General features: G+C 33.9%; 1 protein-coding gene across 3 annotated transcripts; it reads right to left on the reverse strand.

The window, feature by feature from the left end:
- Nucleotides 1–7956: 7956 nt before the first annotated feature.
- Nucleotides 7957–13381, reverse strand: LOC147404879 (uncharacterized). Of its 3 annotated transcripts, none has more exons than XM_086440970.1 (7): nt 13121–13381; nt 12622–12739; nt 12435–12515; nt 11668–12360; nt 10415–10730; nt 8918–8999; nt 7957–8418 (listed from the first exon to the last, which is right to left on the reverse strand). In XM_086440970.1, exons 1-7 carry the CDS (start codon nt 13349–13351, stop codon nt 8209–8211), a joined length of 1731 nt encoding a protein of 576 aa, XP_086297096.1. In that variant the 5' UTR covers nt 13352–13381; the 3' UTR covers nt 7957–8208. The 3 variants fall into 3 exon arrangements, with proteins under 3 accessions (XP_086297096.1, XP_086297095.1, XP_086297097.1); XM_086440969.1 differs by having other exon boundaries at nt 7959–8418; nt 10415–10787; nt 13121–13380; XM_086440971.1 differs by having other exon boundaries at nt 8245–8428; nt 10415–10787.
- Nucleotides 13382–27266: the final 13885 nt, after the last annotated feature.

The following is a 27266-nucleotide window of genomic DNA, read 5'->3' on the forward strand; positions in this document are numbered from 1 at the left end:
TTTCACCAATGTAATTTTACTATATTTTCCCCTTACCCCTTTAATCATTTTATTGTTTTTTATCTTTTACCCAATAATGCCCATCCAACTTTATTGTTTTTAATTTTTACCTCTCTTAACCTCAAAGAGATTGATTGGCCTACGTTTAACTTTATTATCTTTTCTCTTTAACTTATTTTATTATTTTTCATTTATTTACCTCCTTAATCTCAAAAGTTTTAATAATACCCCTCCAACTTTATTATTTTCAATTTCCCCCCTGAACCCTAAAGAGAAGGCCTCTACAATAGGCACAGTTGAACTCTAGTATATATGGGGAATACTAATATTTAAAACCTTAAGAGGACGTTAGTATTCTCCAACATTTTTTTTCAATAATGCTATTGCACATTGTCTTTTAGTGAAAAAGATCAGGGTGCATTAGTTTTTTACATAATAAATGCTTGTTTTTTAGTTTATAAATGTTAATGACATTTAGTTTTTAGAATTAAATATCTTATTTGTAATAAATGATTTGATAATTAATGCTAACAAGTATTTATTTTGTAAATTAACATTATTTATGGAAACAACTTTTGATGGGGATAGAAATTTTTGAATGGGCTGATTTTTGTGAGGATAATCTGCTCATTGTAGAAATCATCCTCATAAAAAATTAGCTCATTCCAAAATTTTTAACCTATATTTAATATATATATGTTTGGCCCTCTCTAAGGCATTCGAACGTTCCATATGTATAGGGTTAGGTTCACCAACCAACTAACATTATTGAGCCAATTTTGTCCTATGTGGCTTAAAAAATATAGCCCAATTTGAAACTTGTAAGTTGATCAAAGTTGCTTATAAATTATTGGTAAAAAATGGATAGTCCACATTCTAAAACATTTTTTTATGGGGTTAGAAGGTTCAGATTGGACTGATTTTTTGTGAGGATGATCTCCTAATCATATTTTAAGCCACATAGGATAATGTTGGTTACCTAATGTTGGTTGTCGATGTTAGTTAGTCAATATTTTGTCCTATGTGGTTTAAATGCTTCTGATTGAGTTGATTTATTTTGTGAGGATGATCCCTATGATGAGATCATCTTCACAAAAAATCAGCCCCATCTGAACCTTCTAACCCTATAAAAAATGGTATAGAAATTGTGGACCATTAATTTTTTGTCGGAATTTTGAAAATCACTTTTGATGGACTTAGAAGTTTCAGATTGGATTATGTTTTTGTGAGAATGATCTCCTCACCGTAGATATCATACTCACAAAAAATCAGTTAACTCTAAAAATTTTAAGCCATATATAACAACGTTGGCTATCGAAGGGTGGCGTTCGAAAGCCCTATAGAGAGCCAAACATTTTTTCAAAATAGGGATTATAAGTTTTGAAATGGACTAATTTTTTCAAACTCCCAACCCCATCAAAAGTGGTTTACAAAAATCGGACGGTCCATGATTCTTCAACTTATAAACTAGGTCAGAAGTTTCGAAATGAGCTGATTTTTGGTAATAATGATCTCATCATCATACCATTTTCACAAAAATCAGCCCATCTGAAACTTCTAACCCTTATTTAAAAAAATGTTTGGCTCTCTTGAAGGCTCCCGAACGCTTCTCGTATATATGAGAATACTAACATCCAATACCTCACAAGGATGTTAGTATTATCCAACACTTTTTTTTTCTTATAATACCTCTCTTTGTTTTTTTTTTTTTTTTTAATGAAAAAGACAAAGGTACATTAGTCTTTTACATAATAAATGCGTGTTTACATAGGTGGTGTTTGTTACCGCTTCAAAACGCAGAGTTTACTGCGTTTGCGGTGAAAAACTGCGGTTTGCAGTGTAATTACCGTTTGGTAAAAACGGCGTTACGAAATTGCGGTTCGAAATTGCGTTTGGAAACGCAAATTTAAGAAGCGGAATATAGGCGCTTTTTTATTCGCGTTTGCGGGCGACTGATTTACCGAATAAACGGTTCGTGTGTAAATACATTTTTACCCCTGCCTCTTCTCTCTATTCACTTCGACATAACCTTCAATCGATCGATCGAACCTGTCGATCTCAGCTCTCTCTCTCTCGCACCTCTCTCTCTCAATCTCACCTCTCTTTCTCTCGCATACTTCTCTCGATCTCACCTCTCCCTCTCGCACACTTCTCTCTCTATCTCACCTCTATCTCACGGTCTCTCTCTCTCTCACTCTCTCACTCTCTCACTCTCTCTGTTTTTCTTCTCTTCTCTGTCGAGGACCATCTCAGACAACTCGCACACGGACTTACCTCTCTCTCTGTCGCACACCGCTCGATCTCACCTCTCCCTCTCTCACACTTCTCTCTCTATCTCACGGTCTCTCTCTCTCTCTCTCTCTCTCTGCTTATTTTCTTGTCTTCTCTATCGAGGACCATCTCACACAACTCGCACAGATCTGCGTGAACCACAGATCTCGCTATCGCAAAGCAGTCTCTCTCTCTCTGTTGAGCCTCGCACACATCTGCGTGAACTAAGGAGTTTGATCGTCTCTTCTCTCTCAACAAACAGCCGAATCAAGGGATTTGTGGTTCGATTTTTCTAACCCTATAAACATGAAAATTTCTGAATTTTTTTGAATGAATTTTAGGGTCACTTGATTATAGTTTTCTTGATTATAGTTTTGTTATTTCTTTGTCGACAAACAGAGATTATAGTTTTGATTATAGTTTTTTGGATCGATTTTTATAATCCTATAAACATGACAGCAAACTAGGGGTGTCAATTGGGTACCCATTTAATCATAGCCAGGACTAGAAACTTCAGAAAAAATGGTGAACTCAATAGTAAAAAGTGGTGAGTGGTGAGTTTGAAAGTAAAAAAATGTGAACTCGACAATAAGTAAAAAAGCGTCGAGTTCGATAGTAAATATTATGAATTTGACAATATGAGGGACCATAAGAAAGCCTTGGGAGAAAAATCTATAGTTTTAAAACTCATCTTAGTCAACATTCATCATATGTCTCCTAGAGATTAATCATTTGGAAATCCCTACTTTTGAGTACTTTCCAACTTTTGAACTTCTTGTTGTTAAATTCTGTTCAATCAGATAGGATTGATTCATTATGTGAGATCAATATTTTATTTTACATGGATATCCATCTTTTCCTGATTGCTAAGGTGCTCCCAAAGCATATCAATGCAAGTATAAGATATTGATCATGTGGCTAATGTTGATGCATAGCAATCAATCGTTTAGATCTCAATATTGGCCTTTTGAAATCATCCTGAAGTTGATTTCGAGTTGATCGAGCATTGGAAATAGAGTTAGAGGAATGTCTTCTTTTTGAGAATCCTCTTTATAGATGGCTTCGTTAGCACTTAGCCCCCATATAGAAAATTCTGGTTCTGCCTCTGATTTGTTACAAGTTTTTACATCAAATGATTCCGTCCGTAGTTACTATGAAATAACCTTCATATGTGTAAACCATTTCAATAATTCCTAAATTTGTAACTTTTTCTCATATATGGGTACACATTTGCACAAGTAAGAACCTCTTTTGTCTATTTATTTTTTATTTCTAAAAGTGTGACTTACTAACTTTTGGCTGATCGCGTATAGTATAGTATGAATCAATCCCATCTTAGCCATTCGTTTGATGGTGAACCGTAAACCATATTTTTTGCTAGTATTTTGATTATAATTAATTTTAAGAAAATGAGAACCACATCTATGTTAAATGGCATCATTTAGTTCAACATTGAAGGTTAGTGATTGAAAACTGTCGGAATGTAAATTAGAAGTTATGTGGATGTATTATGTATATATGATATAATGTGAATGTTGAATTGCATATTATGCAGGTATTTTGTTTATCAGGAAAATTTCATATGTCCATTTTTAAGAGGAGATGCTGCCGAAATTTCTGTAGAATTATTAATTTTTCTATAATTTTTTTTTGAATTATAAATATTTTAAAATTAATAAAATTATTTTTAAAAAATTTTATATAATTTTATTATATTTATATATTTTAGTGTAATTATATATTTATAAGGGTATTCTGGTAAATTTTTATGCATTTTGGGTGTTCTATCAACCTTAAGGGTATTCTGGTCATTTTACCCTAAACAGCAGATTCTAGAAGCTGTATCAAACAATAATTACCAGATTCTGGTCAACAGCACAGCATTTTTACGAAGCTGTAACAAACAAGTTTTTCAATGTTTCAGCTTCTGACAGCAGATTCTGACAGCAGATTCTAACAGCAGAAGCTGACAGCAGATTCAGGCAGCTGAATCAAACGGGGCCATAGTAAATACTATTAGTATTTAAAATTAAATATATTTTTGTAGTAGATGCTTTGGCAATCAATTTCAACTTGATAAATGCATTTATTAATGGCATAGTAAATGTATTTATTGTGTAAAAGATCAACATATCTTTATCTTTTTCACTAAAAGATAAAATGATGAGGGGTATTATTGGAACATTGTTTACGGAATGTTTGTATATATATGGTTCAGGATCCGTAGACAACATTTTAGACGGTCCACATTCTAAATCACTTTTGATGGGGTTAGAAGATTTAGAATGGGTTGAATTTTTGCAAGGATAATCCCCTCACCATAGAGATCATCCTCTCAAAAAGTCAGTCCATTCTAAACCTTTTTGTCCATATAAGACAAAACACGTTGTCTAGAATGTTATATATATATATATATAAAGAGAGAGAGAGAGAGAGAGAGAGAAGAGAGAGAGAGAGTGAGTGTTTGAGGGATAAAAGTACAATCATATATAAAAACAATCATTTTTCAAAATATAGGTTAGAAGTTTTGGATTGAGTTGATTTTTTGTGAGGATGATCTCTATGATGAGAAGATCACCGTCACAAAAAATCAATCCAATCTGAACCTTCTAATCCCATTAAAAGTGATTTAGAATGTGGACCATCGATTTTTTATCAATAATTTGTAAATCACTTTTGATGGTTTAGAAGTTTCAGATTAAGCTGATTTTTTGTGAGGATGGTCTTCTCATCATAGAAACTTTTTGTGTTATTTTTAAAAGGAGCCATTATAGTTGCAAACATAGTTTTTGTTACAAGGTCTTGATCTTCACAGAACAAAGTACATGATTATTACTTGATTTCAATTGAAATAAAGTATAAAATATAGGATTGAAGTCTATATTGTTAATTGTTTTTTTAAAAGAAGTAATTGCAGTGATCGTCATTGTATGGTAATGTAGCGAGGTTTCGCTAATGTAACTAATTTTTTTTTATCGGTAAGCTGGGGATTGAAGAGGGCCCTCACATTTTATTTTAGAACGCCAAGGAGAATAATTACAAGTGATGTACCATACTCGCAAGCTCTTGAGTAATATTTGTGTCATCCTCAATAACATAAAAGCACTCTTTCGTTAGCTTGCTTCCAAACGAGTTAAACAATCAACTTGTTTCCCTCCAAACCAAAAGAACAAGTTTCAAACCTCAACGCCATGATTTGAATCTCTTTGACAAGTTCAGCATGATTCCAAGATACCTCATACCCGCCCAAAATTAATTTAATCAAATATTGAGAATCTGATGAAATCAATATTTGCTTGAAAGATTTCTTTTAAGCGTACCGAAGTACATGCGATACGCAGACCAACCTACAAAAGGAATCCTTTCTTCCCACACCATCTATGTTCATCTTCACAACTTCTTCTGAATATCTTTCAAATTTTGACCTTTTAGTTGTCGAATCTGGGAATAGTTGGTACAGTTTAGTGATCCAAGATCATGTTTTCTTTCGTGGGAAAGAATCTGATAAGATTTTAACACTCCCAAGTACACTAGAAAGAAATGTTTACTTGGCAAGTTTTATTGAACCAAGCATCGGTAGCAATAGAAAGCTTTGGATAAAGTTAGTAAAAGTCGATAAAATTGGGAATTTTCGAAAGATCGGTCTATTCTGTTATGTTGTAAATATAGAACAAGAGATCAAGTGATTCAACTTGGGAAGTTTTACTATGTTTAAGGGTTTAGAAAACGTTGTCTTCAAGACCTTGGAGTTGATTTGATGGTCAATTATTCCATGATTATGTTTGGATTCATTCTTCCTCCACGGCAAAGCCTAAACCTACCTACTCATACTAATCGTAGAAACAAGTGTTGGTGTTGAGATTAATTGGATGAATTGTGATGAATTGTTGGATTGTGCATCTCTTGATCATGAAGAAAAACAGTTCAAGTAGTCAAAGGTGAAGATCAAAAGGCTACTATTATTTGTAAAAACTGATTGTCAACTCGAGTCAGTTGGGTAACCTGTGTGTCTGATATAACTTTTGTATTTCTTTCTTCTAAGTAAAAAATGTGGTGTGAATGTTTAGAATGAAGTGAACGATAGAAATATTTGTATATCAATAATATTGGTCAGATTGATTCAATATATCTTTATTTTAATTATTAATTCATAACCACGAGAAAGGATTAAGTTGATTTCATATACAGTTAGGAGCTTTGTTGCATCTTAGCTCTCATCAAGGGTGGCTCGGCTACTAAGATTGGCTTCCTTCTTATACTTTACTAAATGAGATCAGCTGGCAAAGTTTGACAATCAATTTTGGATAAATTCAAGAAGGGTGGGTCTAGTTGCACACATCGAAATGACTCATTTCACTAATTTGCTTGCAATATCCACTGTAACTTTCAAATATCCCTTTGCACACACCTAATAAATTTGTTTTAACCTCCATAACTTATTGCACACCTTTAAAGGTATCGAACTTTTTTTTTTCATCTTTTCTTCTTCTTCTTCTTCCTCTCTCTCTCTTTTCTTTTTCTTTGCATCTTGAAAGATTTCAATGAAAATTTTAAGTTTTGATCTTACTTACTTTTTGTACCCTAACACTTCCAATCGAGTTGAAGCTATTTACATGAAAAAGTTCTATTTGGTAGGTACCTACTGAAATTGATTTGTAAGATTCGATAGATACCTACCGAATCGATTTTACAATGGTTGGTAGAAAATTTTGTTTGGTAGGTACTTACTGAATCTATTTGATAATATTTGCTAGGTACCTATTGAATTTGATAAAACAAATTCAATCTAAACTTATTGAGTAAAACGGTCTAAAAGTCTTGAGTTCTTCCATTTATAATCGTCGTTTTGAGGTTTTAATAGTGAATTTTCCATCTTCCTTGATGATTTAATGCAAAAGAGTAAAAGAAATTTTAAAGAAATAAGGTAACCTGAAAAACAAAACTCTAAAATCAAATCTCCATTGATTCAACATCTCACAAAACTCAGAAGGAGATGAATACAAGGAAGTAGAAAAAGAAGAAGAAGAGGAGAAAGGAAGATGAAGAAAGTGGGTTTTGAATTTTTGTTCGGTAGGTGGTGGTGTGTACAATAAGCCAAAACAAAAGGGTAAAATGATAATTTGTTTTTTTTATTTATTTTATTTTATTAAAAGTCACTTATGTGGGTGCAATGAGCCATTTCGGTGTGCGCAAATAGACCGACTCATTCAAGAATGTGAGATACATACTTGCATAGCAGGTGTAGTCAATCTCCCCAAGAAATACTACAATGGAGGTTTTTCGTCTTATCAGAAATTTTGACTAGATTTTGAGGAATTTCTGAAACTTCTTTCCGCTATGAAATTGAATACACATTGTATGGTAGCCATATACATTCCCCATGTCATCGATCCTCTCCTCTTGCTTCCTTGCAAGACAATCATTCTATTCACATCCACAACATAAAAAAAATTAAAAATAAACATAGAAGCCTAAAGATCGCATTTAATTCAGTAAGCTTTTTCACAATTTACATACAACTTAGATCTTTGACATAACAATCAAAGTCTTGTAAAATTTTGGAAAAATCTTATTTCTAAGTTGTTTTTTTTTTCTTGTGTGTGTGGTGAAAACAGTAGGATTTCCTCAATGGGTTAGATTTGCTGCAAATCATTTTATGAGAAATTAAAAAGGTCATATAGAAAAAAAAAATCCATAATCTTAATAAATTAAATAAGCCACATACATTTTAAAATTCTTTAATAAATTCAAACCACTGTTCTACATGGTCTGACCAATTCGGCAGCTTCTGTCTGGCTCATTGTTTGATTCTTAAAATACATGGCTATATTAAACCAAGCAACATCCAACTATTTTACAACTAGAAAAGCAAGATTAGACGCGAAACAGAAGTTACCAGGTGTTAAAGGCAGAAGAAGATGGAACTTTGATGAGATACTACAAGGCACGGCAAGTGAAGCAACCACTCAACGAACCCATCTGGGTGGGCTTACGGAACGATATGATCCTATTGGAAGTTTTGGCAACCTGACGGGTCTGGTTAGTTGATACAGCAGAACTCCTCATGTCCTGGGCTTTCCTTTGAGCCAATCTCAGCTTGTTCATGATCTTATCCATAGAAGACGATCTCTTCTTCTCCAGCTTCATCTGAACAAAACTAAGTAATCAAATCATAATATACACATAAATACACACTAACATCTATATTAATTTTAGAAGAGAAAGCTAGGGCCACACTTGCCCACTATAGGAACATCATTTCATTATTAGATTTCCAAAATGAATCTGAGTAACAATTAAATTTTCTATTGTCCCATTTCATCCATACCCTCCAAAAAAAATAAAAAAAAATTGTTGGTCCAAAAAGGCTGGATAAAGGATGACCATTCCAGTTTGGTAGTTGGTGTAAAAACCTTTCCATCTTCTAACATAGTCTTGATCCTTCGTTTTATTCAATCCATTTCTTATGATAGAATTGAAGATTCATTCAGCAGTGCACCTTATACAACACCCACCCACAGCATCAATGGATAACAATACTTCAATATATTTTACTATCGGCAGATGAATAAGATGCATTCTGCATGGAGGATTCATAACTTCAGTTACTTTTTCAGACTATGTAGAATAATGCAAGAAGAAGAACCTCTAGTTTCCGTATTGCTTCCTCAGCTTTTGCTTTCTGCAAGTTCTCCCATGCAGTAATCTTGGCTTCCTCTCTCTTCAACCTGCAAAGAATGTAATATTTAAATAAAGTGGCAGTCAATTTACATTGTATTTTGCCAGCTTTGAAAATTCAAAAATCAGTTGTTTTGTGATTCTATCACCTGATTAGGAATAAAAAGTTTCAATATTAAGTCAAAGGTTCTGAAAGATGACATGTAAACATAAACAAAACTTGAGGAATACTTGGGATCAATATTTCTGGAATGTTAGGGTGTGAGGTCAGGTGTCAGCCAAAACCTTGAGGTGTAAGCTTCACAGCATAAAATGCAAGGCTTATTATGAATGTGAATTGTTTAATAGACTCTTAAATATACAACTAAGCAACTAAAACTTCCTAACAAAAGAAAAAACTGGGAGAAATTTTTAAGGGAAAGAAAAATTCATGACATTTCACAATTTCACATTCCAAAGTTTTAATAGTTAAATTCGAAAGTCCTTAAAATTCATAAAACTGAACCAAATTGACAGTTTCATACTTCTAGCTTTCTAATTTTTTAATCCCTCAACTGAAAGCAACTTGTAGAGAGTAAGAACCACTCTAACTAAAAAAACATAGTACCACTCTAAAACCAGATGTAAAAGTATAGGTTCTACATAATGAAATAGGAAAACATATAAGGAAAAAATAGAAAGTGAAACAAGATAATTATAATCACATATCAGCTTTTATAATATACAAAAGACTACTAGGTAATGATGCAATAACCAGAGAGAAAAATAAAATATAATACAAAACATCCCCATAGGTCGTGCACCCTCCCCTAGAGCATTTTCCACCCCTCTTGGATAATGTGCACACCTCTGTGGAAAGATGACCTTTTCTTTAAACCTGAAGGATTACACCTCTTGGATATTGTGCACACCTCTGTGGAAAGGATGACCTTTTCTTTAAACATGAAGGATTTGTTTGGGAGCCTTAAAGGCATAAGCATCCAAAACCTTTGAAATTCATTGTTTGGAATATCCTAAACACCTACACGGACTAAACAATTCATGAAATTGCCTAACTGACAAAACTCTTGCAACACAAGCAATCATTGTATCGTGAACAATGCCTGGGAAAGGACAGAGGAGCTCCTTGATCTTTTAGCAAAAATTTTGGTGAGTGAGAAATATTTCAATGGCCGAATCTAATTCTGAGGGAAGTAGAGATATTTCCACAAAGTGCCATAATGGAGGACAGAATACCTCATAGGACCTTGGTCAAAGCTGAATTAACTCAAACATAAGTCTATCAAAGGCATATATAGGATAGTCTGGTCAACCAATTCAGAGATCCATTGTTCCCTCCAATTCATTCATCAAAAAGAAGTTGCATCAGCACAGTTTTCTCCATACATTAAGAATATTATTTCTATTACTGATCAACTAAAGAAAGAACAAAGCAGGAAAATAAATAAAAGCAAAGAACACATACTTAGATATGCATTTTGTGGCCTCTGAAACTTCCCAAGCTGAAGCTTGTGTTTCCACAGATTTCTTTTTCCAGTACCCAACATTTACAAGGCCCTTTTCGGTCCCTTGGGCTCCATGTTTCTTGGATGACCTTGTGCCGGTGACCTGGTCATCTACCTGCACATCCCTAATTTCCATTTTTGAAGAATGACGATTCGTCATCTCCGCAATGGGAAGGAATGAAGGAGGAGGAGAGGGAGAGAAAAAAGGCCTTCCTTTGGGAGACGAATGTGTGCTACCCTCAGGGCTCATCTGGGTTGCAATGTCCCTTCTTGAAACTGCACAAGTAATCATGGTTGCTACATCATTTCTACCATGGCCATCAAGTTTCTCACCTGCAAGTTTTAATCATATTGTTACCAAATAAACATAAAAATGAGATTGTTGAATGGGTTTTATTTCGCCAAATTAAAACTACTCACCCTTGATCTTCAAGTGAGTAAATATTCAGTAATATTCAAAAATAGATTTGTTACTAACAGTTAGTTGAGTCAATATTCAATGTTCATGTGTCAAACGCCCGGCATTCATGCTTCAATGATAACAACAGAAGTCCATGCCCAAGAAATAGAAGATACAATGCAAGATAAAGATAAAGAAAAAGACCAACATAAAGCCAAAGAAGCTCAAGAGATCACAATGGAAAGAATGGAAAATCTGTTTATATAATTACATTTATGTATCCAGTGTTTTGTTATATAAAAAACAGTATGTTCAAACAGTTCTCCTTGAAAATAATCTTTCTTCGTAAGGGGGGCACGAAGAGGTGGTCAACATAAACTGTAAGCTATGGTAGCAGGAAGTGATCTTATAAAATTTAGGCTGGGCTATCTCTCCACCAAAATAATTTATAAAGAAAATAATTCAGTTTGAACTGTATGATCACCTTTTGTTTTTGGATAGATAAGCTGGACTTGAGCCCACAACCTCAAAGTTACTTTGCAATGTGTCAAACCATCTGAGCTATGGGTCTAAGCCCTTATTTTGATCACCATCATAACATATTGAGGCTTACAAGATTACAAATCTATTCAAGTCCACCTATGCACAAGATCACCAAATTTTTGGGATAAGGCTTTGATGATGATACTGATGACAGCCAACACACACGCGCATGCAGACACACAAAAATCCGATATGGTTAACAGGATGTGTCCATCTTCTATAAAAATTCTCTATAAGGGATAGCTGAGACAGAGGGAAAGAACTGTATACCTTGGGAAACAGTCAATGACTGACTCAACAAATCCGATGAGCATCCGTGTATGCTAGCCGAACGCATTATACAAGGTTCTGCATTCACATGATAAGATGCACCACTACCACGAATGCCACCACTACATTGGCCCCGAGCGAGAACACCGTCTGCAACCAAAACTCCAGTTGAAAACGGAGAACCGCCAACCAATCCTCCAAACATGGGAATAGAAGGTGAATATGTCGAACAGTAGGCAAACCCTGGTGGCTCAAGAGGGCCACTCTTCGACTTTGGCCGCCTTTGGGGCAGTGGCACTGAGGGCCTACTAACACCGTCTCCAGAAAATGGACTGAAGATCCATTTCTCTGCATCTTCCCACTTTGAAGGTAAAGTCCTTCCATTATTAATAGGTAACAATGCAGCACCGATATTCCTCCGATTACCATTCATGGGCAATGGTACTCGTTCTGAACACCAACCCTTTTGAATCCCCACATTTCCTCGCCAGTAATTCGGAGTTCCAGGGCTGGGAAATGTACCCAATTTGTGAGATGAAACATAATTTTTCTTCATGCCTCCCAATCTTGGTGAATAGCTGGTTGCATTGCTTCTTGGATTGTTCAGATCTAATGAAATGGGTCTTTGTCTCTCTAGTTTCTTTATCGCCGGAAGCTCTTCAGATCCGAATCCGAATTGTTGGTTCTGGCATTCTGGAAATATTGGATTAAAGAATTACGTTTTAGAATTATTAGTAAGTCAGGAACTCTGGATTAGAGGTCTGTACCTATGAGTGCTAATGAGAAGGGACTTTTTGTTGGATTCCAGGTGTGGGTATCATCTTCTTCTTGTTCTCCCCCCTTGTGGTCTGTGTATAATTGAAGGAAACAATTAGTGACTGAAATAATTGAAAAATCTAAAGAGAATCAATGTTTTTTTCTTCTTTGTCTTCACCCTGTCAACTCTAGTAGTACCTTTTGCTTTAGCTTTCTCTCTGTCTTTGATAGGGTGACTGTTGTGCACTGTAGATCTGTTGTTTGGATCTACATCTAGACCACTTGTACTCTCATGGAAATCATGTCCCGCCAAATGCTGGATCAAATCAAAGATTTTAATGGCATCCGATTAAAAGTAGACATATTTCGAATTTTAAGATCTAAATGCTTCTAAGTTCACTTAGAATCATCAAGATATGTTTTTTTTTTTACTTGTTGAAACTGTGTAAATTTCCTTAGAAAATACACGATTGTTTCCAAGCATGGTTAAGCTAAGATCGCAAATGTTAAATCGAATAAACCAAAGATAATTTTTTCCATGAAAAATTCATCATAGTTGATTCAAAAGGTGATCGATTTAGCTTTAAAAAAAGTTCTCTAAAATCTTTCAATCGCACATTTTGTTGCGGAGACGATTTAGTTGCGATGTGGGATGAAAAATTTAGGTTAAAAATAAAAAAAAAAACAAAGATTTCACCTTGGAGAGTTCGGAAACAAGAGATTGATGATCTTGATCGTGAATGTCGGATGCAAATGAGCAACGATCAACGCTTCCAGAAGCAGAAGAGAAGAGACTGAAGTTCGATTCTTGAGTGAAGATTACAGAATCGGGACTGTCCTCTCGAGCTTTGAAAATCGATCTCGGTGGTTGCTTCTTCTGCTCTTGAAACCCTAAATGCGCCATTTTCGATTTCTTCTCATGAGTCATGAGAGAGAGCGAGAGAGAGAGAGAGGACTCCTTTTAATTGAAAAAAAAAAAAAGCTGTTTCGATGGCGGGTGTTTGGGACGAATTTTTTTTTGTTTGTTTGTTGTCTTTTGCTCCTTTTCTTGCTGAGCCTTGCTACAGTGACTCAAACTAAACACACGAAGTAGTATTCTGTGAACTAGTGTGGAGTATACAACTCGTATCTCGAGAGTTTTGCAGACTCGAGTACAGTCAGCACAGTCCTACTACTTCGCGTGTTATAAAACGGAACAATTTTCGTTCGTTATCTTATCTTATGTTGGCTAAAATACCTCTCAAAAATGTTTTTTCTAGAGTTGCTATTGCCACACCAATTTTTACTAAGGCCACATCATTTGTGTGCAATTCCTATAAGAATTGGTGTGGCAATAGTAACTCTCTCTCTTGTCTGTGTGTGTGTGTGTGTGTGTTTTTTGTTTTTTTCTTTTCTTTTCGAGGTGGGTTGGGGGTGAGTAAACGTCTCATTTTCCTTTTTCCTTTTAAAACCAATCATCTACAACCTTTTCAATCTCTATGGCAAATTTCCTTAATCTTATTTTTAATTCATTGTTGTCAAATTAATATTAAACTTTTGTAAAATACTAGAGTTTTTGGTATAAAAAAATTCATCATTTTCTTTTCCAAAAGCAAACATCTCGAAGCTCTTCAAACTCTTTAGAGATGTTGAAGATGATTGTTTATATAGTCAACCTCATATCTAGATCATCATTTTCTATCTTGCCCCAATCCATCGTAGAAAATCATTTATTGTTCTACCTCAAATTCCATCATTTTAAATTTTAACGGAAAGTCATATATTTTCTTTAAGTTTGAAGGTTGAAATAGAGAGAATATTAAAGTTCAAAATGAGTTGGTTAAAAATTTAACAATAGAGGTTGAAGATAACTAATTTTAAAAAGAAAAATCAAGGATTTTTTTTTGCTAGAGATTGAAGATGAAAGCATATAGGTCTTTTTCCCATTAGTTTATTAAGAGGATTGAGGTCTGTATGTCATCAGTTTCACAACATAGGGGTATCTCTAATTAGGAGTGAAACTTGGTTCGATTTGGTTTAGTTTGCTGCCAAATTGGAACGAAACCAAGGTAGGTTGATTTCACTAAAGAACATCAAGAACCGAACCGAAATACCAATAGAACCAAACCAAACTATGGGTTGCCAATATCCTATATATCAACCTTATCAGAAGGAACATATATTTAATGAAAAAAATAAATAACAAATAATAAACATGGAACATCATAAAATAAAACATTAATTATTAATATTAAAATAAAAAACTATTAGATTTATCCATAAAAAGTCATTAATCTATCTCCTTAATTCGAAAATAATTCATAATAAATTAATACATATGTAGTTATTATATTTATGGGTTTGATTCTATACAATACTTGAACCAAGAACCAAACCAAATTGATTGAGTCTCCATTTTTAACCTGTAATTGAATCGCAACTTGTTCCAAACCAAACCAAAACAACTCAAAGTTATTGGTTTGATTTGGTTCTCGGTTTCAACAAGATCAAGTTGCACCCCTATCTCTAATATTCACCAAAACATGGAGGCATGTCTAATAAACCTTTTTTCCTTACGATTTATAACTCCAAGGGTGAGTTAGCAAAGGTGCTATGTAAAAGTTGGGAGTGAATTCTCTATAGCTACGTTTTCTTATAGCTCTCTATAGTGCATCATCTATAGTTGAGAAAGTGTCACATTTAAAAAAAAAAAAAAAAAAACACCATAGCCCTTTGATGCTAATGCTTAGATCTGACTTCACAAAAAAAAAAAAAAAACTTTTTCCACCAAATCCATGTCTTTGAAAATGGATAGTCACTGAACCTCCAATTTGAAATGGTGGTGATTATCTTGTTTATGTTAACTTGTTGATGTGTTGCTTTTGAGATCGTTCAAATGTGCTATACAGAGCTACAGAAAATGTAGCTACAAAGGATTCGATTGCTGTAAAATTACACTTCCAATCATATAAGGCATTTTTGGTATGTAAGTAATTAAGTATAGTAAATTCCCTTGATATTTTTTTTTGGTGAAATACAATTTTTTCTACAAGTATTATAACTTTTTTTTTGAAAAATAAATAATAATTATTATAAGCTATAAAAATTGTGATTTGCTAAATGTTTTGGAATGTGTAATTCCATGAATTTTCCACCTCCTAATACTATTCTACTCAATAAACCTCACCCCAAACTAAAGATCAAGCCTCTTTTCATGTTTTCCTAGGTGAAATAAAGGCCTTGCTTGGTATACTGCAAATAATTTTCTAAAATCAATTTTATTGGTACTTGATTATATAATGCAAATAATTTGCATGAATCACCGAAATTCTTAGGAAATTTCAACAAATGATATGCAGCACAAAAAGTACTGCAAATGATTTGCAGTACTTTTTTTAACTCTAACCTGTGCAGATCAAAATAATTGAAATGCCACTTATCAAAGAAATTAATCAAATTATAAAGTTGTTAGTACAACAATATGAACATATATTTATGAAAATATCTCTCTTCCAAAATACATTAAATTGCATATTGAAATTATAAAAATACCATCATCGAAGAAACTTTTAAATTATAAAATGGCCCTCTATAGTTATTGCACTAATATGCATATCACCTTATGAATTCACAAAAAATACTTTTCATCATAAATTTACTTGCATATAAAATTACAAAAATACCCCTTATCAATTTTATTACAAAAATATCCTCAACATATAGCTATTTTAGTAAATTCATATGCATGTTTTTGTAACAAATACTAAAGGTACTTTTGTAATTTGAATAGTTTTTTTTATGACAAATATTTTTACAATTCTAATATATAGGTAACCTTTTAATAGGATTATTTTTGGTAATTTCACGTGTTAATGTTGTAAGTATTGGGGTTATATTTGTAATTTGATAATTCCTATGACGAGATTGAATCAAGTTAAAATTGTTTAGACCTTTTATATTAACAAGAAACCACAATGAATTTTTTTATTGCATGTATCAATCAACCACAAAAAGAGATTTTCCAGAGATTTCCCAATGGTTACCAAGAGTAAATCTTTCATTGCAAAACATTTACCGTTGTAGTGTACCAAGCAAGACCAAAGTATCAAATGGTGAAGTTCATTTTTCCTTAAAATTCATTTAAAAAAAATGGTATTGCCTTGCATGCGAATTTCATGCAATTATACATTGAAATATGTCTGTGCAAAATGCATTTTTATTTGTTTGATCTTCAAAACACAATTTGAATAAGACATTCTTATCAAAATTTTGATGAGAGTCGTGCAGGAGTAACATTGAAATTGACATCGTTTGGGACATTGGTGTGCACAGAATCATAGATACTTCTCACTCGTATATGTAAAGCAACTATGCTTCTATGAGAGAGAAAGATGCAATCTCATTTTTTGAATCTTCAAGCATCAAATTGTTATTATCCATTCCATTATGGAGGATGTGTGGTTCAAATTTGAGGATGACCTTAAGAGCATTGAAGATTCAGATTATAACAGAGTGTTCTTGAATGCTTGGGGCTTCAAAACTTCCTTCTTTCATATGAGAAGTCTTTGCTCTTAGAAAAGACCTTTTATTGGGTTTTGGACAATTAACTCGGATGGTGCCTTCTCTTCTTTGAGAGGTAGTTTTGGTGCCATCATTTGGGACTTGGAAAGAAGAGTGAAGGCTACTCTTGCTTGTTGCGTTCATCCTATCTCAATCCTCCATCCGAATTGCAAGGTATTCTCGAAAGCATCAAGTTGGCTATGGCCAACCATTGCTCAAAGATTGAGATTCAATTTAATTCCTTATCAACTGTTAACATTCTTAATCACCCATGGAGTCCTCCCTGACATATTCTGACCATTTTCAAGCTTCTCCCTTCCTTCGAGGAGGTTATGTTCACTCACATATTCAAAGAGACTAATAGAGTTGTCGACAATCTTATCTTACTTCAAATCCCTGAGTTGTCATGTTATGGATTTCTCCTCCCTACCAAGTAGTTTGTTTGTTATTATCAATCAAGATTGTATGGGTATGAGATACTTGAGAATGTAATTATTTTTTATTTATTGTTCTTGTGTTATTGCTGATTTGGATCGATCTTTATCCAAATGACTTTAAAAAAAAAATATATATATATATATATATATATGGGTCCCTATCCGTGGCCAACAGTTTGGCAAACATTTTGGCAAACACTTTTTCAAAACATGGGTTAGAGGTCTTGGAATGGGCTGATTTTTGGTGAGGATGATCTCTACGGTGAGGAGATCATCCTCACCAAAAATCAGCTCATTCCAAAACTTCTAGCCCCATTTTACAAGTTGAAAAATCGTGAACCGTCCATTTTTTGTAAACCATTTTTGATGAGGTTAGAAGTTTTGGAATGGGCTGATTTTTGGTGATGATGATCTCCTCACCATAGAGATCATCCTTACCAAAAATCAACCCATTCCAAGACCTCTAACCCATGTTTTGAAAAATGTGTTTGCCAAAATGTTTGCCAAACTGTTGGCCATTGAACGCTACTCTATATATATATATATATAATATATATATATATATATATATATCTATATATATATATATACATTATCTCAAAATATGACAATTTCAAGGTTACTTGCGCACTTTCCATTGGATTTTGTTAACGTTGAAGGGCAATAAATACATTTTGAAAATTGAAATGTGAGGGTATTTTAATAAACAGAATTTTTTTAAAGGGCATTTTAGGTATAAAATCTAATTTTTAAAGTACATTTATTACAATAATCTTTTCCAAGGGCAACGTCTTCACGAGCATATTGACAGTCCCCCCTATCAGTTGCATTAACTGCTAAAGGACATGGACTAAAATGACCCTTCACCATTCATTTATGTGTCCCAATCTACATTTAATCGATTTACAAAGGAGCATTTAAACTTGGTGAATCACATAGCACGTGTACTTGTTCACCATTCTTTTTGTCTGAAAGGTGGGGATGGCTAACATGCGGACCGGTCAGTCCAGGTAGAGTCCAATCAAACTTAGCTCATTTCCCCATAATTTTAAGACCTACTAGTTGCACATAACTTTCCGATCGTTGCACACCAACGTTGAAAAAAATCCTCGTTTTAAAACTCCTTTTTACTCTACCTATTGCACTTCAAAACGTAACCTTTAGAGTTTTATTTTACTGTGAACTCTGTTCTTTTTTACGCTAATCTAAGCCACTCATTTTCTTCTCTTTGTTGGATTTTGTGTAAAAATTAATATGAACTTGATTTTTGGATCTCATCTCTTGGATCCTCAAAAATTATGTTTAAATCTCTCTTTCACACAGACGCAAAGAGAGAGAGAGAGAGAGAGAGAAAAGTAGAGAAAATAGATGACGTCATTTTTCAAACCCATGAGTAGTCTTATTGTCCCCTTGACTCTTGAAAACCCTTTGTCTTTTATCCATAGAGTCCAACTAGCCCTCACTAAGGAAGTAAGGAATTCACTATTGAAAACCCTTTGTCTTTTATCTATAAGAGTCCAACTAGCCTCACTAAGGTAGTAAGGAATTCACCCTCACTAAAGGTCCATGGGTTCAACCTGTGGCATTAAAAAACATGATCCAATGCTTTATGGGTGTAGAGGATAAAATTCTATAAAGTTTGAAAGAGGAGAAAAAAAATCCCTAAAATTTATTTTTCTCCATTGAATTTCAATTTTAACTTTGAGAGTTATATAGAAGTTCGATAGCCGCCCATTTTCAAAATCATGAATTAAGTTCAATTTTGTCTTCTTTTTTTTTATATGAGTTTTTCAAAGCAGTTTAGAGGCTATGGTCTTGGATTGCTGAGATGATAATTCATTTGAGTAAAAAAGACCTTTAGTAAGGCTCAAAGAATTCTATAACTATTTACATAATGTGAAAAAAGCTCAAATTTGACAGCCTTGGACTGTCAAATTTCATAAAATTCGACGGACAAAGAGGTTGAATTGGCTTCAAATTTTTCATTGTCAAATTTTTATTTTCGATGGGCTGAAACTGTCAAATTAATGAAGGATATGAGAAATTCGACGACTCGAAACCGTCAAATTTGGGAACATCAAGAGTTTCGACAGTCCTAGACCATCAAAATTCAGTTTCTAAAATCCATTAGCCTTGGCCTGTCAAATTTTTCTATAGAATTTTTCAGTTTTCACATAGTGCTACACACTAGTAGTGTCCTTATACATATTGCATCCTCTAATAGAATTGAAGCATTAATGATTTATTTTCTACTCTTATTATTTTTGTGCAGAAGTAATGTCTTTGGTTATCAATGTTAATGAAGACCAATCAATTGAAGTTGATGTAGGTCAAAATTTCAAACAAATATGGTAAGTTATCAAATAATGGTAACTAAATGTTTTTAATAGGATTGACTTTCTTCAAATTGTTTCTTAAATTTTTTTTTATTAAACTTATTCTTTGATATTGAATTATATGTCTTGGAAGAACGAGAGCATTTGATATCTTGGGCACACAAACTTGCTTATGAGGTTGGTTTTTTGTTTTAACAATTTCAAGATCTGATCCGGTAAAAGCACGCTCGAGACCACGAGTATTTCTTGGATGTGATCAATCAGGACAATACCAAGAGAACCAATTGCCAAAAATTCAAATTGAGAAAGGGGTTTGTCATTCTTAAAAAAAAAAGAATTGGTTGTCTATTCTCTTTGGAGGGACAAAAAATAGTTGTTGGGGTTGATCAATGGACAATTGAAGTCGTTTGTGGGATCCATAATCATAAGGGGTCAACTTATTTGGAACGGCATAGTTTTGCAAAAAGAGTTAACAATGACCAAAAATTGGTTGTAAAAGAGATGGACTCAAGTAAGCGCCAAAGCATGTGTATGTCTTATATCTATCAAGAAGAACGATTCTACTAATATAAGTACTCTAAGGACCATCTATAATGCACGACCAGCCATACGTAAAGAAGAATTAGGTGGAAAAACTCCAATGCAATATCTATTGGAACTACTTAGCGATCTTGGCTATGTTACATTTCACCGCATGGATGAACAAAATAAGCATACAATAGATTTGTTCTTTGCGCATCCAACTTCCATTGAAAATAAGCATATGATAGTTTTGTTCTTTGTGCATCTAACTTCCATTGATCTTTTTAATGCTTTTCCAAGTGTGTTCCTTCTTGATTGCAGCATAAAACAAATCGATTTCAATTGCCTCTATTTTCTATTGGTTGTTTTACTTCGACGTATCAAACATTCTCTTCTGTAGTTGCATTAATATCATTTGAAAAAGAGGGTAGCTTTATTTGAGCGTTGGAATGCTTCAAATCAATTTTTGGCACCCATACACTTCCCTTGGTTGTGGTGATAGATCGTGACCTAACATTGATGAATGCCTTGAAAAGTGTATTTCTAGCATCCAAGAACATTTTGTGCATATGAAATATTTCAAAGAATGTGCTTGCTCATTTAAAGAAGCTTTTTCAGAACGAAGAGAAATTCCAAAAGTTTTTGAGCGATTGGAATGCAAAGATACGGATGTTTACTGAGTTCAAATACTATGAAGCTTTGGAAAATTTTGAGAGAGAGCATTTTGATAGCCCCACTTCTTTGTTGTATGTTAGAGATACATGGCTTAATCCTTGCAAAAAGTTCTTGGTTCATGCTTGGATTAATGGATATTTTCACTTTAGGACATCAACAACTAGTCGAGTAGAAAGTTCCCATGCTCAACTAAAACGTCATATTTTGAATTATCATCAAATTTGATGATGGTATTGGCACGGATTGATGAATTGATCAAATAACAACACACAGAAATTAAAACTACATTTTCTAAAAGTCGAATAAAAAGGAATCAAGAATATAGTGATTATTTTTATAGCGAACTTTGTGAACAAGTGTCTATGTTTGCCTTGGGAAAAATCAAAGAGCAAAAGGTTATGGCACAATTTGCTATGGAATATGATATCAATGATGACCAAGATTGGCAACATGTAATTTGTTCGCTTGAATGTTGCATAGTCACTCGTAGTTCGTTATGATTTTTTGAACAAATAATTATAATCCTTAACTTGATAGGACAAGTAAGGGGCCGATCCACAGGGAGAGAGTTTCACAGTAAATAAAATCTAATGTAGGAAAAATATTTAGTTTTTCTATCTAATTTTGTAGAAAGAATTTTTCTTTAAGTCGTGAGTTAGGTCGATTAGGATGAGTGTCAACACCAAGTCAACAATCAAAAATGACCTTAGAATCTAAACTGATAGAGATCTCCAAGATCTTTGCAATCTTTGTCATAGACATAAATAGTATAAAGAACAAGGATGAAGTATTAGAACACATCTCAAAATCAATAAAACCTCCTAATGATTGAAGGGAAAGAGAACAGAAGGCAACGTAGCTAGACACCCCCAAGAGATTTTGTACTTGATGAAGAATAAGAACTTATCAATGAAAGTCCTTTGTGAGCCAACAAAATGTCTCAACTAGAGACGGACCTAAAAAATATAAAGGAAATTAATGGAATCGTAGCAGGCATTGAGACTCTTAATCACATCCCTAGGATTCGTTTACTTGAAAATTTTGTAATGCTAGAAATAAAAAAATTCAATGGAGTTGGTTGCGTAAAAATATACCTCAAGGTGTATATTAACAATATACATACTTTAGGACTCAGTGACGAACAAATGACATTGCTTTTTCAACTTACCTTATTAGGATCGGTATTATGATGACTAATGTTTCAAGACTCGTCTGCGGTTGGGACATGAGAGAATATGTCGAAATTATTTTGACACCAATACAAGTACAGTACTGAAATTAAGGCCTTTCGAAGAAACTTCAAAGTAATAAAATAAAAGAATGGAGAAACTTTTATTGATTTTATCAGTTGTTGGAGGGCAAAGGCTACACAGATATGGGATAGACTTTCAAAAAAAAGAACAAGTTGCTATTCTTCTGAATAATCTCACTCAAGGGTATGTACAACATCTAGTCGTCCAATACTTTCCCACATTCGAGTCCTTGTTACAAGTCGAGAGCCAACTTGAAGATTTTTTTACCTCTGAAGTCCTTTCCAACCCTTTTGACAATAAGTCCAAAAATCCTTCACCAATTCTAAGTCCAACACCAATCATGTCTACGTAACCAATACATTCAATCTACAACCTAACCTACTAATCAAGCTAGTACCAATCAACCTCGATCACATCGATAATTCACTAATCTTGGGATGTCTTTAAGCATAATTTTTCAGAAATTATTAAAGAAATGTGTAAAACCCCAAGTTTTCGATTCGTCTCTTGAGGAAAAATAAGTAGTGGGATTTTAAGAAAATCTTGAAAGTGGGACTTAGGGTAAAATTGTAGGATTTTGATCTGGTTATTTTTAATGAAATATAACCTCACCATTGAATTCAAAATAGTTGAAAAACATACTTTAGCCTATAAGCACGCTCAAATGCGAGTCTGAATAGAAAAGTTGCAAAATCCTCGATTATCGAATTTGACCAGGCTAAAATAATAATTTTTTGTTAGAGTAAAATTTTTTAAAATTCGATCATACCATTGGATTCATAATGAAAAATTATAAAAAATGAACTATTTACTTGTCAATTTCAGAGTCCAAAAAGTCAAATTATTGTTAAAAATGAAAATGATGTCAATTTTAAGGTCCCATCAAGCCAAAAATATAAATTTTTGTTAGAGATAGAATTTATAGAAATTTACTATATCATTAGATTTAGAATGAAAAATTATACAAATAAAGTATTCACTCGTTACTTTTGGAGCCCGGACGGTCAAGTTATCGTCGAACGAAACAATAAGCAAAATATCAAAATTGTCCCAAAATTTTATATAAATAAATTTTTAAATTTTTTTTTTACTATTAATGTTGTTTTAAACAACCCAAAACCAGCCAACGGCTTTTTTTTTTTAATATTTTTTTTTCAAATTTTCAAACTTAGATTCGTCGCGAACGGGCCGTTCGTTGACTTCCGCCGTAGAAGGGAAAGAGGTCTGTACCCTTGACATCTACAAAATCCATCTAACTTCTTTTCGTTTTATCTTCTCTTTCATCTCATATCATTAAAAATCAGTCGTATATACGGGAATTTCATAACTTCGACATCGAATTTCGACTATTTCGGGGTCAAATCGTCTTCTGTTGTAGAAGGGAGAAAGGACGACGACGTCAAGATCATCGAAACTACTAGACCATATTCAAAAATCAACCATCTCGAAGTTCAGTATGTCTTGATTTTCGTACCAATAGTCTCGATTTTCGTGCACGCGCTTCAATCATCTTGCATAAAGATAGTAAGGATTTTCAATCTCTATCGATAATCATAAATTTATAAAAATTGTATTTAGGATTTTATTGAAAATTTGTTATATATTTTCAAAATATAGAATTCTTTTTCGTTGATTCAAATTCACGCTAGAACTTGCATATTTGATATGTTTAATTGTATTTTATGACAAATTATATGTGGGTAGGATATTTCACCAGGTTATTTCCGTTAGTTGGGTCATGTGCACTGCTCGGACCCCGTTTTGATATAAGTTTTGATACTTTTTCAATGTTATTGATAAAAATGAATTTCATAATTGAAAAAATGATTTAATATTCAATGAACTCATATTGAGTTGATATTTTGTTTGAGAGATTGAAAATTGTAAAAATCGAAAAAAAGGAAAAAAAAGTATGAAATGTTAAAATGTCAGAGTCACACCCGATGGGTAATGTCTTCATTTTACATTCTTGTGTTGTGTGTAGGTTGATGGACGGATCTCCAGGGATAATGTTACTAATTGCATATTTATTTACTTTCTATTAGCGCGAGGCGCTGTTTACTTTTCCGTTCCGTTATTTATTTTAGGTTGGGTGGCCACAGTTGCATAGTAGGAAACTGGATATCCATTCTCAACCTTGTATTGTTAATTTCTCTTTTATTTTTAAATGAAAATAATATATATATGTAGTTATTTTTTGAGTTGTTAAAGAGTTTGTGAATGCCTGAAAGGATAGTGCATCATATCATCCGGAGTTATGTACTATCTTGGGATGTACGATAGGGACAACCAAACTCATACATGGTATAGGACACGTATGAGAGTGAATTCACAACTGGAATCCAGGTTTATTCCTCTTTATCTTTACCAGTGAATTTGTAATGTAAAGATGGTCGTATACGAATGGATTGTATATTTAAGAATCATATGTACGCCTGATGGGCATAGACGAAGATGATTATGTTAATTTCATATTTTGTCAATTACAAGACATATGTTGAGTGTCGGATCGATTTACCATTGAAGACTAATGAAGACTCCGGTAAAGTTTCTCAACCGCACGTGGCTCGACAAAAACCTCCATTGTGTATACAAGAAGCCCAAAAGGTAATGAGACTATCCAAAACCGTTTCCCAACATTTAGATGAATGATAGGTCGAGCCATAACTATTAGGGAAACTCGTTCGTCGACCCATTCTATCATCCGACTTTTCGGGAACCAAATGGCTATTGAGGGGACATTAAAGTTTTGACCACCCTAAATCCATTTTCTATCCTTGGTGCTTTATAGGTGTCATTATATAGGTAATACTTAGCACACTTTTGAACCGTTTCAGCACCAACGTTCCCGAAAGCTCGATTTGACCCAAAAAGGTAAAAAGGCTTTTTCGAGAATCGAAAATGACTACAGAGGGGACATTAATGATTTAACCATCCTAATCCTATTTTCTGACCTTGGTACTTTTTAGGTGGTATTATATAGATAATATCTACTACACCTTCAAACCGTTTCTGCACCGGCCTTCCCGAAAGCCCAATTTGACTCAAAAAGGTAAAAAAAGATATTTTAGTCATTTCACCCATTTATTCTTTGATCTAATCCTTACTTTCAATTTGAATATGTTCTAAATAGTAAGATCTATCACCTCCCCGAACAGCATGCAAAACGGACTTACCGTTTGGAAGTTATGGCCAAAATACCCCTTCAATGGCATTTCTGTAATTTTCACGATGGCACTATTCATTAGGCATGGTGGCACCGGCAGCAACTGCCATTTGAGCACGGTGGAACACTGTTGAAGCTCGGTTCCACCGATTGAACCATTAAAACTTTGAAAATGACTTTAAAAAGGCATTTTTTACTCATTTCTCTTATGGTTCTAGCTCAAGAGAAAGCTCTCATTTCCTGTCTACATCCCCACGCTCTCTCTAAGCTTGAATAGGCTACATACTTAGTTAAACAACCTTAATCCATGCCTATTCAATAGTGAACCCAAAAGGAAGCTTGAAGCATCTCTTTGAAGTAAGGAGTACAACAAGATGAAGATGTCACTCTCAATACATGAAAGAACTCAACACTACATCGTGGTAGATCGATCCATTGAGTCGAGTCCTTGTGAGTATGATTTGTTGTTGTTAGATTTCATTTTTCTTCAACCAAAAAGAACTTTCTTGGTTTCATCTTAAAATCAAACTCTTGAGAAAAATTGAGGACTCTACTCAAGAGAACAAGGTTCTAAGTTTTTCAAAGAACAAAACTTAGTATTTGGATGAGGTGGTACCTCTTTTGAACAAATCGGTTTGGGGATTCTACCGATAGAAAAATCCATTTCGAGAGAAAGTCATTTTCTCGATCTTAAGGTTTAGAATTTATCCTAGGCTTAAAAAAATTCTATGTAAGGTTTCGAGGTGAACCATAAACCTCCATGTTGATAGTGGAACCCAATACCCGAGAGTAAGGTACTTGGTAGTAGATGTAGGCAAGTTGTCGAACCACTATAAATCATGTGTTCCTTTACGATTATGCTCTAAGCGTTAATTTATATGAATGCAACTACTTGCTCATCAAATGCTTGATAAATTGCCTATCTTGTAATGTATGATGTATGATGTACGCCTTAGCTCAAAAGATATGATTTTTGTATATCTTTAAAGTCTATACATTTTAGTATAATCGAGAAACTTGAAACTTCGCGGGGTGATTTGTAGACTTAAATTTTAATTAACCTATTCACCCCCTCTAGGTTTAGACATGGTACAAAGCCTGTAATTTCAATTTGGTATCAGAGCTGGTTGCTCTTGAAGGGTCTAACAACCTTGAGCTGATCCTATTGGCTTTGAATCATGTCTAAGTCCGATAAATGGAACTCCTCTCGACCTCCCATGTTTGATGGTGTTAAATACGCCTTCTGAAAAAATAAAATGATGATATATATCAACTCCCTAAGTAGGAACGTATGGAACATGATTGAGGAAGGTTAGGAACCTCCTGTGGACACCATAGAAGTTAATGGTATCTCCACTACTGTTCCAAGACCATCAAAGAATTGGTCTGAACAAGACAAAACTGACAGTTGTAATAACTTTAAATCACTTAATGCTATAACTAGTGCTATTTCCGATGATAAGTATCAAAGGACATGCACGTGTTTGTCGGCCAAACAAGCTTGGAAAATCTTAGAGGCCGCACACGAAGGAATTAGTATAGTTAAGAAGTCCAAACTCCAACTCCTCCGCATTAAATTTGAAAATATTAAGATGAAGAAAAGTGAGACTATCCAGGAATTCTATGCACGGTTAAGTGACATATGCAATTCCATGTTTTATGTGGGAGAGTCTGTCCCACAGGGTAGGATATGTGCCAAAATTCTTAGATCCCTACCCAAGAGGTTCGCCTATAAAGTTACCTCAATCGAGGAATACCGAGATGTGGAAACCATGACTGTTGAGGAACTCATGGGTTCACTTACAACCTTTGAACTCCATCTCAAAGGTCCTCCCTCTAAAGGGAAGACATCGGTCCTTAAGACCTCTTCATCCAAGGATCCATTTAAATGGTCTTTTCATTATTCTATCGAATC

Source organism: Akebia trifoliata, chromosome 4 (assembly GCF_017979445.1).
Source record: "Akebia trifoliata isolate Shusen 1 chromosome 4, ASM1797944v1, whole genome shotgun sequence".
Classification (NCBI taxonomy): Eukaryota; Viridiplantae; Streptophyta; class Magnoliopsida; order Ranunculales; family Lardizabalaceae; genus Akebia; species Akebia trifoliata.